We start from the raw sequence: 14,021 nt of genomic DNA on the forward strand, positions 1-14,021 counted from the left end.
GCAACCACAATGCTGATGCGGCCCTCAATGAAATTGAGTTTGACACCCCTGGTGTAGTTGAATATTGTAGACAATATAGCAATTATTTTAATTACAGAACATTATAAAATTCTCCACAATGCAATATTTTCCCCAGCTTCTTGCAGAAGGATCCTTTCTGATCCAGAAATACTCCATAGTCGATGATGTCAAATGCTGCTAAGATATCAAACAGGACCAAGACAGGCATATTTCACTATCCAGGCCCCATCAAAGGTCATTCATAATAGTAATCAATACTGTTTTCATCCCACATCCAGCTCTGAATCATGATCAAAATGATCAAGATAATTCTTTTCTTTTAGAATTCTCAGTAGCCAATTTTTCACCATTTCCTCAACAACTACAAAGTTAAGTTTCTCTGGAAACATTATCATCCTTGAGTATTTTCACGGGAAAGTCCTAAGGAATCAAGATAATTTATTTCTAAGTTTTATTAGTTTCCAGCAACAACTTTGCAGTGATTCATGATTTATGGTTTGTGCATCAGGAACAAGAACAATGTTATAAATCAAACAGCATCCTGTTTCAGATTTTAAAAAATGATTTTCTTATGTTTTTGATACCTTAATCTCCCTTCCCTTTGAAGTGTTTACAGAGTTCTTGGGAAAAGTCTAAAAGTTTAGGAAAGGAGAGAAGGCATTGAAACAGAAATAAAAAGCAATTCACAGTAAATATTTTTTAAAATAGATAAATAAGGTAAGTGGTTCTAAACTGCATTTACAACATCATATGTTTTGCACACTCTTGATTTTAGCACCAAATGATGTAGTACTGGTTATGAAGGCTTATAAGGCAGCATACCAGCTTTCATTAATATAAGTACTAATCAATAAAAAAGGGAAAACTTCATCTGTTCAGGTATTTCCAATAAACCCTAAAACTGAAATACAGTACCCTGATCCATTGACTAGCCTTCTGTAAGACTGATCAGAGTAGAAACTAGGGTAGAGAAATCTGTAAGCAATCTGTAAATTGGTTGGTAATCTGAAGTTGGTTGTAAGTCTAAATCAAACCAAGGATTCAAATATCAACATTTTGCCTCAACCTCTCCCATGCTTTTTAGAATATAATGACATTGGGATTTCTTAACTTTGGAAATAACAGGTGCCAAAAAGGGCAGAAGAATAATCCAATATCTGATCTTACCCATGCCTACCTCAGCAGGAGAACAGCACATTTTATGGTTTCTGGGACAATATCTAAGGAGCTAGAATATAATTATTTAATCTAAGTAATTTAACATAAACATTTCTAAAAGTGTAAAATAAAGTATGACTTAATGATAATAATGCATACAAATATGGATTAAAATACATTTGGAAAAAAATTCTTACATTAAGAATGTAAATCAAAACCAGTCACGAAGAAACAAATAAACTAGGTTACTGTAAGGATTCATTTCCCTAACTAAAATAAACAATGGGCTTCAGTCAAGTTTAAAAAGTGAATATGTACTATACAGATAGTCCTCAACTTATGATTATAACTGAGCCCAAACTTTCGTTGATCAAAAACTTTTCTCTTCAGGGGGAGGTTGCTCTTGAAAATTATGCTTAGTTTGCTGAATGTCTGCCAACCATGTTTAACATGCCATTCATTTTCCTTTACTGTATCACCTTTCATTGAGATCTGTTGGCCAAGGTATATATAGTGGTCCACTGTGTCTCTTTCTTCTTCAGATATATTTTTTTTTCTTTCTTTGGTGAATTTATTAAACATGACCTGGCCAGGTCAAAGAGCCAGTTCAATATATTGATAACAATTTAACAATTGCATTTTTGTTATTTTAGCCAGCAGGAGCCATTAATTTGTACAATTCAATCCTTTTCTTATGACATACTTTTTAACTGGCTTCTAATGTAGTTATGGAACTAGAGTTAGATGTTCTGCAGTGTGAAGTTTACCTATTTAAAAATGAAGCAGAAGTTATGGGTAAGAAGCTGGAAGCTAGTGGGATTTATCACCTATGGCTCCAGATCTTAGTTAGAATTTGCAGGAATTTTCCAGGTAATTTAGTGCAATAATACATTTTCCAAAAATGTATTATATAAAAAAGCTCCTTGCCCATCTAGGAAATCAGAAAAGGCATCCCTGCTTAAACACACTGTCCTATGTTATTTTCTTTTCTATATCCTCATCCTTTCTATTTTTATCTGAAAGAAGCTAAGCCAGTTTCCATCACACCAAACTGCATAACACTCTCAGGCAGTTAAAGCTCTCTATCTGTAGTTTGTAATATATACCACAACACAACACAATATATACCACAACACAGCCTGAGAGTAGAAATGATCTATATGTATAGATTTGCATCCTAACATCCATTCAGAAGTTCAGGATGGATAGTGATCTCTCTTTGAAACAACAATCCAGTGAAGTAGGTTGGGCTGAGAGTGTGACAATGGTCAAAGTACATGGAGAGTTTCTATGCTTTAGGGAAGACCTGAACCTGGCCAGTGTCATTCCAATTAATTGCTATAACAATGGATCTCTTTAAAAAAATCAGTGTTAGGAAATGCTTAAAACACTAAAATAGGTGGCAATTTGACAATACTCAATATTTTATAATTTAGATATCAATAGTATACAAGAACTGACCGATGTGCAAATTGGATTCAGAAAAGGCAGGCACTCAAGATAATATTGCTAACAACTGAGGGACAATGGAAAAAGTCAGGGAATTCCAAAAAGTGTTTAGCTTTACTGATGTGTTGACTGTGTAGAAGACAACAAATGAGTAGATAATCTTTAAACACATAGGTAATATCAGGTTACCTCATCTGTTGGCCTATTAAAGTATTTGTCCAATGACCAGGAATGCACTAGATTAGAATATGGGGCAATTAAATGTTTCAAAATTGGGAAAGGAATGGAGTAATATTGCAAACTCTTATTTTATTTAACTTATTTGCTGAATATATACTGAGAAATATTGGGTAGATGAAATAGATATTGGAATTAAAATTACTCTAAGAGACGTTGACATCAGCTGATTTTGCCACTCTAGTACCTATAAGTGACCAAGTCTTCTGCTGAAGATAAAAGAAGCAGATAAAAAATATGGCCTGTTTAGTATTAAAGCAAACACTATTAATAGGCAATGCCAGTTCAATATAAGGAGACAGAGGAGAAATTGATACAATGCTAGCTTTGTCTACCTAACTCAAAATTCATAGGGATAATAATGATAGTCATGGAATAGATATATCTTCTACTTGGGAGAAAAACTATAATAGATCTAATCTAGACAAAATGTTAAAATGCAAAGTCACTGCTTTTACAATAAAGGTACATTACTGAGGCCAATATTTCCCCAACTGTGAAAACTGGATCATCAGAAAGAATCAATGAAGAAAATGGATGATTGAAACAAGAATACTTTGAAGTTCAAGAAGTCTAAATCATTCAATACTATATGAAGTACCTGGATAGAGATATGCAGTGAGGAATCTTAGGATTCTGTCCTAGACCCAGGTGCTTCAACACCTTTCAAATGACTTAAGGATACTCAGCAAAGTTGCAGAAGACACAAAGATGGGGTGTTATTAACCAACCCCTCAGAAGGCAGCCTCAAGTTTCAAAAGGATCCTGAAATTTGAATATTGGTCTCTATCCAACAAAATGCTATTCTACAGAAAGAAATGCAAAGTTCAACACTTAAGTAGAACCCTCCTCCCAATATAAGATAGGTGGTACCTAGCTTGGCCATAGTATTTTTGAGAAGGAACTGTATTTCCCAGTAAACCACAAATAAAGCATGACCCAGCATACAGAAGCCAAAACAGCAAATGTAATCAGCAGAATATAATTAAAATCATTAAACATAGAACTAGTCAGAATGCACCTAAATACTGTGACTAGTTTGGTCACAAGAAAAGAAGGATGCTAAGAAACTAAACAGAATGCAGAGAACAGCAGCAAAGACGGTGAGGAGCTTGAAAGTTGGAAACTAAATGCTGACCCTATGAAAATAGTTTAGCCTAAAAAACAAAAGGGGAGCTTGAAGAGAGTGTGGATTTATTTTTGGTACTGTTTGAAGGTAGGACAGGATGGAAGCTTTGCAGACAGTTCAAAACCTGAAATAAGGAGAAAGGTCTAAACCTTCAGAGCTACTAAATAGTGGAACACATCCTGGAATTGCGGAAGCTTCACTGGAAGTTTTCAAACAAATATTTAACATCAATTTGTCTGGGATGATCTGAAAATTCCTGCAATGGGCAGGACGTTAGGCTAGGCCTCCAAAGTCCCTACCAGGATTCTATTTTTTAAGTGAAACCTCATTGCTCACCAAGAGCACTAATAATGAAATGAAAGCTTAAATATTTTGTACATATTAATGCAAATGCAACAGTCACAGGAGAAGCTTCTTGAAGTTTGGAAAATTTGAAGGGAACTGAAAAATACACCATCAGAGGACAAGGTAGCTAGATATTTTCACTAATACCAAACCTGCTAACTATGAGTTTACAAGAACTGAAAGCAGCAAGTACTGAAGGCAATCCTTGCAAAATAATTGTCTATCAGGTCACAAAAAGAACGTACTGCTTAATCAAACAATAATCATGATTTTTTATTTCCTAAAAAATAAGTCTTTTAAGTATGATGAAATTTTTTCACAGGTTAAGTGCGTAATGAGGATTAATATTATTAAGCTACTTGAAATAAAAAATACCACTGTTTTAAAATGTTTCAGACTGAATACTGTATAATCAAAGTGTTTTTCATACAACATTTTGATTTTTAGAAAAACCTTTTAGGGATTATAGAATTCTCAGGATATCCTCTACTAGAGGAAGGGTATGGCAAATAAAGGGAATGAGAGATTTGTAGGGTCTTTTTTATTGATAGTGAAAAACTTGGAAAAGGTGGCTACAACTGTCATACTAATCTCCCTTAGAAGTTATCATTATTTTCTTTGCAATATAGCACATTAATTTTTTATAACTTTTTATAACTTGTAAATTAAATATATTTTCTCCTTAAAACAAAACACTATTCCTGCCAAAAATAATAGTATTTTGAAATTGCTTCAATCCAGAAATATATTGAAGTATTAATACCACTTTATAATGCCTTGGTAAGGCCACATTTGGAGTACTGCATCCAGTTTTGGTCACCACGATGTAAAAAAGTTGTTGAGACTCTAGAAACAGTACAGAGAAGAGCAACAAAGATGATTAGGGGACTGGAGGCTAAAACATATAAAGAACGTTTGCTGGAACTGGGTACTTTAATGAAGAGAAGGACGAGGGGTGACACGATATACCAGTGTTCCAATATTTCAGGGGCTGCCATAAAGAAGAGGGAGTCAAGCTATTCTCCAAAGCTTGTCCCCCCCCTGAAGGCGGGACAAGAAGCAATGGATGGAAACTAACCAAAGAGAGAAGCAACCTAGAACTAAGGAGAAACTTCCTGACAGTTGGAACAATTAATCACTGGAACAACCTGCCTCCAGAAGTTGTGAATTCTCCAACACTGGACGTTTTTAAGAAGAGACTGAAAATCATTTATCTGAAATGGTATAGGGTTTCCTGCTTGAGAAGGGGGTTGGACTAGAAGACCTCAAAGGTCTCTTCCAACTCTATTATTGTTGTTATTATTAAATGTGGATTGATTACAAACAGCAAAAATTAAAGATACTTAAGACCTTAAAAATTAGGTCAAAGACAAAGTATGAATATCCCCTTGCATATGTCATCATTAAATAGAAGTATGTAATAAGGTCAATCTATTTGAAATATAAATTCTGTTTAACAACCTTTAAAGTACAAGGAAGTTTCTGTTAAATGTACTTTAATTTGATATAGAACAATCTCTTTTAATAGAAATTTAAAATGGTTTGGACAGAGAATTAGCCCATGTATGCCTTCTCAACAAATCTAAACCTTCCAACTATTTACAATAAAAAACTGTATAGTATTATGGTTATACTATTGAACTAAGAAGGGTTAGATTACAATATTTATTTAATTATGAAGTCCATAAGAAGATTCTGGTCTAGTCATTAACTTTTATCTGATAAAACTGAAGTGAGAACAAATCGAGGGGAAGGCCTTGCACACTATGTTACTACTGAAAGAATGAAGGCAAAGTATCAATTTATACACATTCAGAGTTTGAATTCACTAAGGAAGAAAATGATTAAATGCCAACAAATTTACATTCAATGAAATAGTAATTTGCTGATGGGATCTTAAATTGTACAAATTGATCTTGGGCCCTGCACTTCAACAATACATAACAAATATGTTGGATAGAATCTGAAAACCTCAATTTGATTAACAAGAATACAAATCCTGGTCTAAAGTGTATTTTTTTTTGTTACACATATACACACACACCAAGAGCTAATAGTATTAGAATGAAAGTCACCCAGAGTAAACTTCCAATAACTGAGACTGGATTTGCATTTGGGTCAATTCAACACCTTACCAGTATATCATACATGACCATAATTTATCTGGTTGTCTGGATAATTCCTTAATTTCTTTACCATTCAACTTATAATATGCTTACAGAATCTTTCAGAGGACTGAAATTGTCTCTGACATTTACTCAAGGCTTTTTCATATCAATGTTACCTGAAATCATGCTGCATTTTTTCATTCAAAAACCAAATACTTGACATAACAATTACATTCTTGCCCATGATAGTTATTCAAGCATACTGTGCTACTGTATTTAAAGTAAACAATATCCTGATTAAAAATGAGTCCATAAATGATTGCAAATAAGGAAATCTATAAAAAGGTGCTCTTTACAATGTTTAATAAGATGTTTAGAAGCTTTAAGATGTTACAGAAGAAATAAAATAATTTATAAATTTATCATAATCGGTCTATGCAATGTTAGGTATATAAAAGTTTTCGGATTGCCCAGTACAGGAAGATTAAATAAAGGATGGTTTCTTAAACATATACTGAAAAAGCTCATAATTAAACCGTTTTAATTATATAAGCAGAGATGAACTTGCAACACAAATATATTTATAAACTGTCAGTAAACTGACAGTGCAGATAATAACATCAACATTCAAAGTTTTTCTTAATTTCTAATTGCTGGAATTTAAATATTTCCTACTGTATGTGAATGTATGGGAATTTACCTTTAAACATATTATTTATTCCTACTGGCAGACTAAACTATGAATAGATTATCTTGAGCACTAAATATAAGCTGTAGAATAAACTTAAAGCTGATATATTTATAAGACATAGAAGTAGCATATCAAGTTCCATAAAAGGAAACAATACACTGTCTAATAACATCATAAAATGTCTAAAGAATAGTGTATTTGAACAACATATTTAAAATAAACTAATTAACGCATTTTAATCTTTATTGGGCCAAGATGCTCAAAGTAGATTGTGTAAGATGATGGCCATGACAACCTGCTCTGTAGAATCCAAATTATACAGCAGCCTTAGGTCAGGACTTTCACATATCTTTGTTCTTTAAAGATTAATCTCCTTTTTATTTGAAAAAAAGTATAATAAAGGATATTTTTACATTAATTTGTAGCCAGGTAAGATGACATATTCAGCTTCTCAAAACATAAAACTAGGCACAGAACTGAAAGGAGACCTATTCTAGATGCATACTACTTGTACATCTGCTTAAACCTAATTTAAAACCATTAAAAATCTTTAAAAAATTATGGTATACACGCTTGATATGCTTAGCAAGGTTTTCCAATATGCAAGTGCACCAAATTCAAATCTTTATATTAATTATATCAACTGTAGGATCATTTTTAATATTTTGATCATTAAATGATCTATTATGTTATGTTTAAATAATTAAAAAACAACACTTAAACTGAGTGGTACTCACCATCCCCAACTGCCATTGTTCAGTTAAAATATTACCAAATGATTTTTCAAGGAAGCCAAATACAGTACAAGACTGTATGTTCCTGCGCCACTCTCAATCCAGTGCAGCATGAAAACAGACACAGCACTGTGTGATCCAGTCAGATCTGCAGCTTTATACTGCAACAAGCAACAGCTGCTATGCCACTTCAAAATAAAAGTCCCGCTTGTTTTAGGAAACTCCTTCCATCTATTACAACAAACCTCATTACTGCTGATACCAATGAGGCATTTCAGTATTATAGTAAGATTCCCCTCCTCCTTTATTTCTATCCTTGTTCTTGCCTTTTTTCTTTGAATAATCTGCTTACAACCAATGAAATTCATTTAACAAGGGCTTTTAATGCAATCATCAAAACACAAGGCATGTGTTTGTGAAACATATCTTGCTTACAATCCCTAAGGATTCATGTATAATCAGGATTAGTCACATGACCAAAATGATTATCTTATTTACATTGGTGTAATAGAATCTAGGGAAATCGCACTACAGCCAAAAAGATCAGCAAAATAAATTTCCCAACAGTCATATAAGGCAGAAATAGAACATGTATGGTATTTTTGTTTTGCTTTCCCCTCCCCTCTCTCTTCTTCTGTGTTCTCAGTCTCCAATTGTACACAACTATCTTGGGCTGCTGTAAACAATCACGTCAAAGGCACATTGTAAAAAGCTTTTCTGTTCAAAGAAAACTGTACCACTGTTTCAGATAAAGTCAGTGACATAAATCTGAACCAAACACATAGTAAGAGCAAGCCGGCAGTGCTCTACTTGCCAACAAGACTCCTATTTCATAGCTATTCATAAAAGCAGAATACATTTTCCACCAAAGTTTTACAAATATAAAATAAAAGCACAATTCAGAACCCATATATGTTAACAAATTACATATTTAATTCAGTAAGCCATTTAAATTAGGACCTACAGTAACATGTATTTTAATACTAGACTCACAAATTTAACTGCAGACATTTTTTCAAATTTTGACAGTCTATATACTTTCACCCACATATGTATTGAGACTCTGTTTTCCTTAAGGAAAAAAGATCTGGGAATGCACAAAGGATACAGAAACAAAATGAATAAGAGGATGTTGCTTATAGTTGTAATTGAATTACATGTTTAAAATCAGAACCAAGAAGATCTACGATCCCTCCTCAATCGTATAATTCACGGGAAAATGGGCAGTGAGTTACTATCTCTCAATCTAATAAATTCCTGAACTTTTGGAATAAGATGCAACAAAATTGGTTCAGTCGCTATCAGTAGATTGCGCTGGAAATAAAAAGGCAAAACAACCTTTTTGTTCTTCAGGCTACAACTCATTAAAAATACAAATCATTTCTTCTCTGTACATTCCCCCCCCCCAATGGAGCGCTGGATGGTGAATTACTGTTTTGTTCTGCCAATGAATAGCAGATTTTACCATCCAAGCTGGTTATTTGGTGGTTGAGCTCCCTTGTTTTTTGAAGGGGAGACTAGGAAGGACCAAGACAAATCTTCGCACACCCATACACTTGTGGGGATGAGACAATTCTGAAGACTGCAATTCTGTCAGAAGTGATTGGAAGGTCAGGTCTTACCATCACCCATACCCTTTCACTTAGATCAGTGTTTTTCAACCACTGTTCCACGGCACACTAGTGTGCCGCGAGATGTTGCCTGGTGTGCCGTGGGAAAAATTGAAAAGTAATTATAAAATACTTTCTTTGTGTTTATTTGATTCCTATTCAAGAGAATTACTTTATATATAGTCAATATAGGCACAGAGTTAATTTTTTTAACATTTTCTAATGGTGGAGTGCCTCGTGATTTTTTTCATGAAACAAGTGTGCCTTTGCCCAAAAAAGGTTGAAAAACACTGACTTAGATTACTGGAACATACTCTACATGTAGCCATTCATAAACTTCAACTGTTGCAGAATGGGGCTGCACAGATAGTAAATGGTGCTGGATACACTGCACAATGTAACACTATTACATGAGCTCCACTGGCACCAGTGTATTTCCAGGTGTCATTCAAGGTGCTGGTTACCTTAAACCTACATTGCTTGGGACTGGACTACTGTGGAATCGTCTTTTTCCAAAAATCTCTATTTGTACAACTTGATCCAGCAGATTGGGCATGATGCAGATCCCATTGACTTTGCTTGTGGAATGGCGACAGGGAGCACTGGAAACCCTTTCCCCTTTCCCCTTCCCTCTCCTTTCCTTTCCTTTCCTTTCCTTTCCTTTCCATTCTTTTCCTTCAGGTATGGCTGTTGCCAGATGAAAAAGAGAGCAAGAAATTGCTTGAGCATAGCATGACCATAGAGGAAGTAACAAGATTAGTAGAGAACGTGCAGAAGGAGTAGGAGACTTACCAAGCAATTTAAGATCTTCCCTGCCAGGTTCTCCACTTAATTTCCCCTTGCAAACTTTGCAAGTAGGAAGATGGTAACCAGCACTGGCAATCACATTAATTCCTTCTGGCTTCCCCATCAATTTGTGGGAAGCTGTCAAGGAAGGAGGATCACATGACTGCAGCTGACTGCAGCAGCAGTGGTGAACAGCAGCAACACATTGGTACTGAAGTGACAACAACTTCCCCAAATTTAATTTGCACTGGAGTCACGGGTTCTAGCATTCTGTAAGCAAGGCTATTTGAGTTACTTTGGCTCAATAACTGTTGCTGTATACTTCCCATTTAGTCCAATTGAAGGTTAAAAACTATCAGACAGACAGAATTTTAGTAATGTATAGATCCGTACTTTCTTTAATATAAATAAGCTGTTAGAGGCAAGATTTTTCATCAACTGCATAAAGTGATCAAAGTGCAAAAAAGGTTTCTGAAAGAGTGAGAAAATAGTGTTATCTTATTTTTACATATTTGTTATATTTACATGCTGAGGGAGGGAAGGCTCTGGAAAATTGTAACTACATCCTTGTGAATCCCTCTGTTTCATCCCATATTTTTTTAGATGGACTATATTGAAGTGATTGAAGACATGGAATAAAGACCTGCCATGAACTCTGTCACTGACTGAGGATTTGAACCTGAGCGTCCTTAGGTCTAAATCCAAACCATTAACACTACGCTACATAAAAAAGAAAAAAAACTTTTACCTTTAATGCTTCAGAAATTACAAGCAAAATAGAAACATCAAGGAGTACAAATGATCATAAAATAAAATAATGAAATTTCAAAACATTCATAAATCTTTAAAATCAGAAAATTACACCTTAAATTGATCAGTATGAGCAAAAACTGACCATAATCTGATGCTATTTTACTAATTGCTATCATGGATCTTTTACTTCTATCAATATGAGAAAGAAATTTTGATATGAATCTTATAACGATTTTCTTATTATAGATGAAGAAATACTAGCAATAAAGTTTGTGATGCATTCAAAGAGTACACACTTTCTTCAATTATATTACCTTAATTAATGTCTAATGTTTGTGATTAGACAAAGATTAGTTATTATAAGAGACTCTAAACTCCTTTCATTTTACATATTCATTTAAAATTGATTACCTTTAACACCAAAGTTACCTAATTGATTACTTTTTAATACCAGTCACACAAACTGGTAGATATACTCACCACTGATATTGCTTGAAATCATACTGTCGCTATTTTTTACTTCATCAAATTTCATATATATTGTTTGTAATCTGAAAAATAGAAATGAAATAAGCATTTCACACTTTTGTCTTCCAAATCAAAATTATAATTTTAGATTATAATTTAATGTAATATCCACATTTAAAATCTCACTGTTTCTGTTCAAACAACAAATTTTAGTAAAAGCCATTCTTACAAACACAAGAACATAAGAATCAAATGTACAGTTTAACAAATTATAGTGAAGATAACCTAGTCTGTTTCTAAAGTAGGATTAAAAACAGAGTTATGAACGTTCCCTTAATGAATGTTTGAAGTTACACGATAAGCACCCCCTAGTGTTTATGAACAAGTCCCGAATTGTTGCAGCACCACAATACTTGTTCACCCTTATGTACAACCGCAGAAGCACTGCAACATTCACTCTGGCTATTCCCTCCCCAGCCACCCCCGGCAGGTCTTCATAGGCACTGGGCCTGTGGATGATCGAGAGGCTTCGCTTTCTTGGCCTGTTTCGGTGCTTCAGCTCATCGGTGCATCCATAGAGAAGGGGGCCTGACTGCAAGATCACGCGAGATCAGTAGTGCGAGATCTCAGATCTTGCGTGATTCATAGTACTTTAGGCCTCTGTTCTCTGCAAAAGGGCACCTGTACGAGATTTGTGGCAAAAGGCTTTACAAATGGAGGTAAAGTCTGAAACATCGAAGCCTTCCCTCCATTTGCAAAGCCTTTTGCCATCTCTGCAAAAAGCTTCTGCAGCTGAGAATGGAGCCCTGGGTTGACACACGTGTCGTCTCTGGCCTATTTTGCTGGAAGAGGCCTTCAGGAAAGGCCTCAGCTACTGAGAACAAAGATCTGGGTTGATGCACGCGTTGCCCACGTCCTCTGTTCTTGGCGACAGAGGCCTTCAGGAAAGGCCTCTGCAGCCAAGAACAGAGCCCTGGACTAATGTGCAAAAATGAAAGTGGGGGCGATGTGCACGCCGACCCGGGGCTCCGTTTTTGGCAGTAGAGGCCTCAAGGAGGCCTTTGCAGCCGAGAACAGAGACCTGGAGTGACACCCGCTACCTCTGCGGGCTCCATTCTTGGCGGCAAAGGGCTCCTCCAGCTCCATGGGGATCTTTGAAGCAGCGCATAAACACTTTTTGGCCAGAGGCCAAAAGCTGCTGGGGGGCCATGATCTCATGCTCGGGCACCTATCCTTGAGTTACGAATGGAATAGGCAGGCTCCATTTCATTTGTAACTTGAGGACTACTTGTATTTGTCTTTTGCCAACATGTCTTCATTTAAGAAAAATAATTCCATTTGACATCTACCTGATTCCTTTTATTTTGCTCTCATCCATCCACAGAACATTGTTCCAAAAGCCTTCAGCTTATCCACATTTTATTTTGCAACTACAAATGGGCAGCAATGTTTTTTTCAAAAGCAGTAACTTTTTTATTGTACCTCTGCCATGTACACTATTATTGTCTGATGTTCTCATAAACACTGACATTTAGGAAACTTTGGCACAATATATTGTCAAATCATTATTTTTGGTACCACCAATCTCCACAAATCTAGAAAGTATAAAGTAGGGGAAAGGCTAGTTTATTTTCTATACTCTGCAGGAAGCATCATATTCTTACTTTTGCCTTTGGATAAAGTCAAGTTCAAAATTAAAAAGGTCAATAAATGGAGAATTTGACCATCAGTAAATATTGCGCATAAAAAAACTAAATAAAATCTCAGGTTTAAGAGTAAGCTTAGATTTGATAGCAGCAAAATGAAAAATACTGGAAAATATATTTCACTCGAGTTTCATTAGATTAATTTTGTTGTGCATAGTATTTGTTTTTGACTCTCAATATGCTCTAGGACTAGCCGGCATAGCAAAGCCTTCTCTAAATTTATGTGATAATACACAGTAGGGACACAGTGGCTAAGTGGGTTAGGACGCTGAGCTTGTCGATCAGAAGGTCGGCAGTTTGGCGGGTCGAATCCCGAGTGCCGCGTAACAGAGTGAGCGCCTGTTACTCGTCCCAGCTTCTGCCAACCTACCAGTTCGAAAGCACATAAAAATGCAAGTAGAAAAATAGGGACCACTATGGTGGGAAGGTAACAGTGTTCCGTGCGCCTCTGGCATCTAGTTATGCCGGCCACATGACCATGGAGATGTCCTTGGACAAGCGCTGGCTGTTCGGCTTTGAAACGGAGATGAGTACTGGCCCCTAGAGTTGGAAACGACTAGCACGCATGTGTGGAGGAACCTTTACCTTTACACAAGTTAAATGCATACTGTATATAATTATAATCTTTTACAGGTAATCCTCGAACTATGACAGTTCAGGTAGCAATGACTTAAAGTTACAACATTCGTGCCATAAGTCTTTACACACACTCCTTTTTACACCCAGATGGAATTGTCCGTCAGAAAATGAAATCTCAGCGGCATCCTTTGGTCCCAGCTTGGGCAGCACAGCAGGCGTCCTCTCTGTGCTTCTGGGTAACTGATTC

General features: G+C 35.6%; 1 protein-coding gene across 6 annotated transcripts in view; it reads right to left on the reverse strand.

Moving 5' to 3' along the window:
- The window catches only part of CLASP2 (cytoplasmic linker associated protein 2), a 178,645-nt gene that overhangs the window by 132,493 nt on the left and 32,131 nt on the right, over window positions 1-14,021 (reverse strand). For all 6 annotated transcript variants that reach the window (XM_083379335.1, XM_083379333.1, XM_083379336.1 and 3 more), the window contains exon 7: window positions 11,502-11,572. In XM_083379335.1, the coding sequence (XP_083235461.1) occupies window positions 11,502-11,572 (71 nt within the window). The remainder of the gene's footprint in view (window positions 1-11,501; window positions 11,573-14,021) is intronic.

Source organism: Vipera ursinii, assembly GCF_947247035.1.
Source record: "Vipera ursinii genome assembly, chromosome: Z".
In the NCBI taxonomy this organism is placed as follows: domain Eukaryota; kingdom Metazoa; phylum Chordata; class Lepidosauria; order Squamata; family Viperidae; genus Vipera; species Vipera ursinii.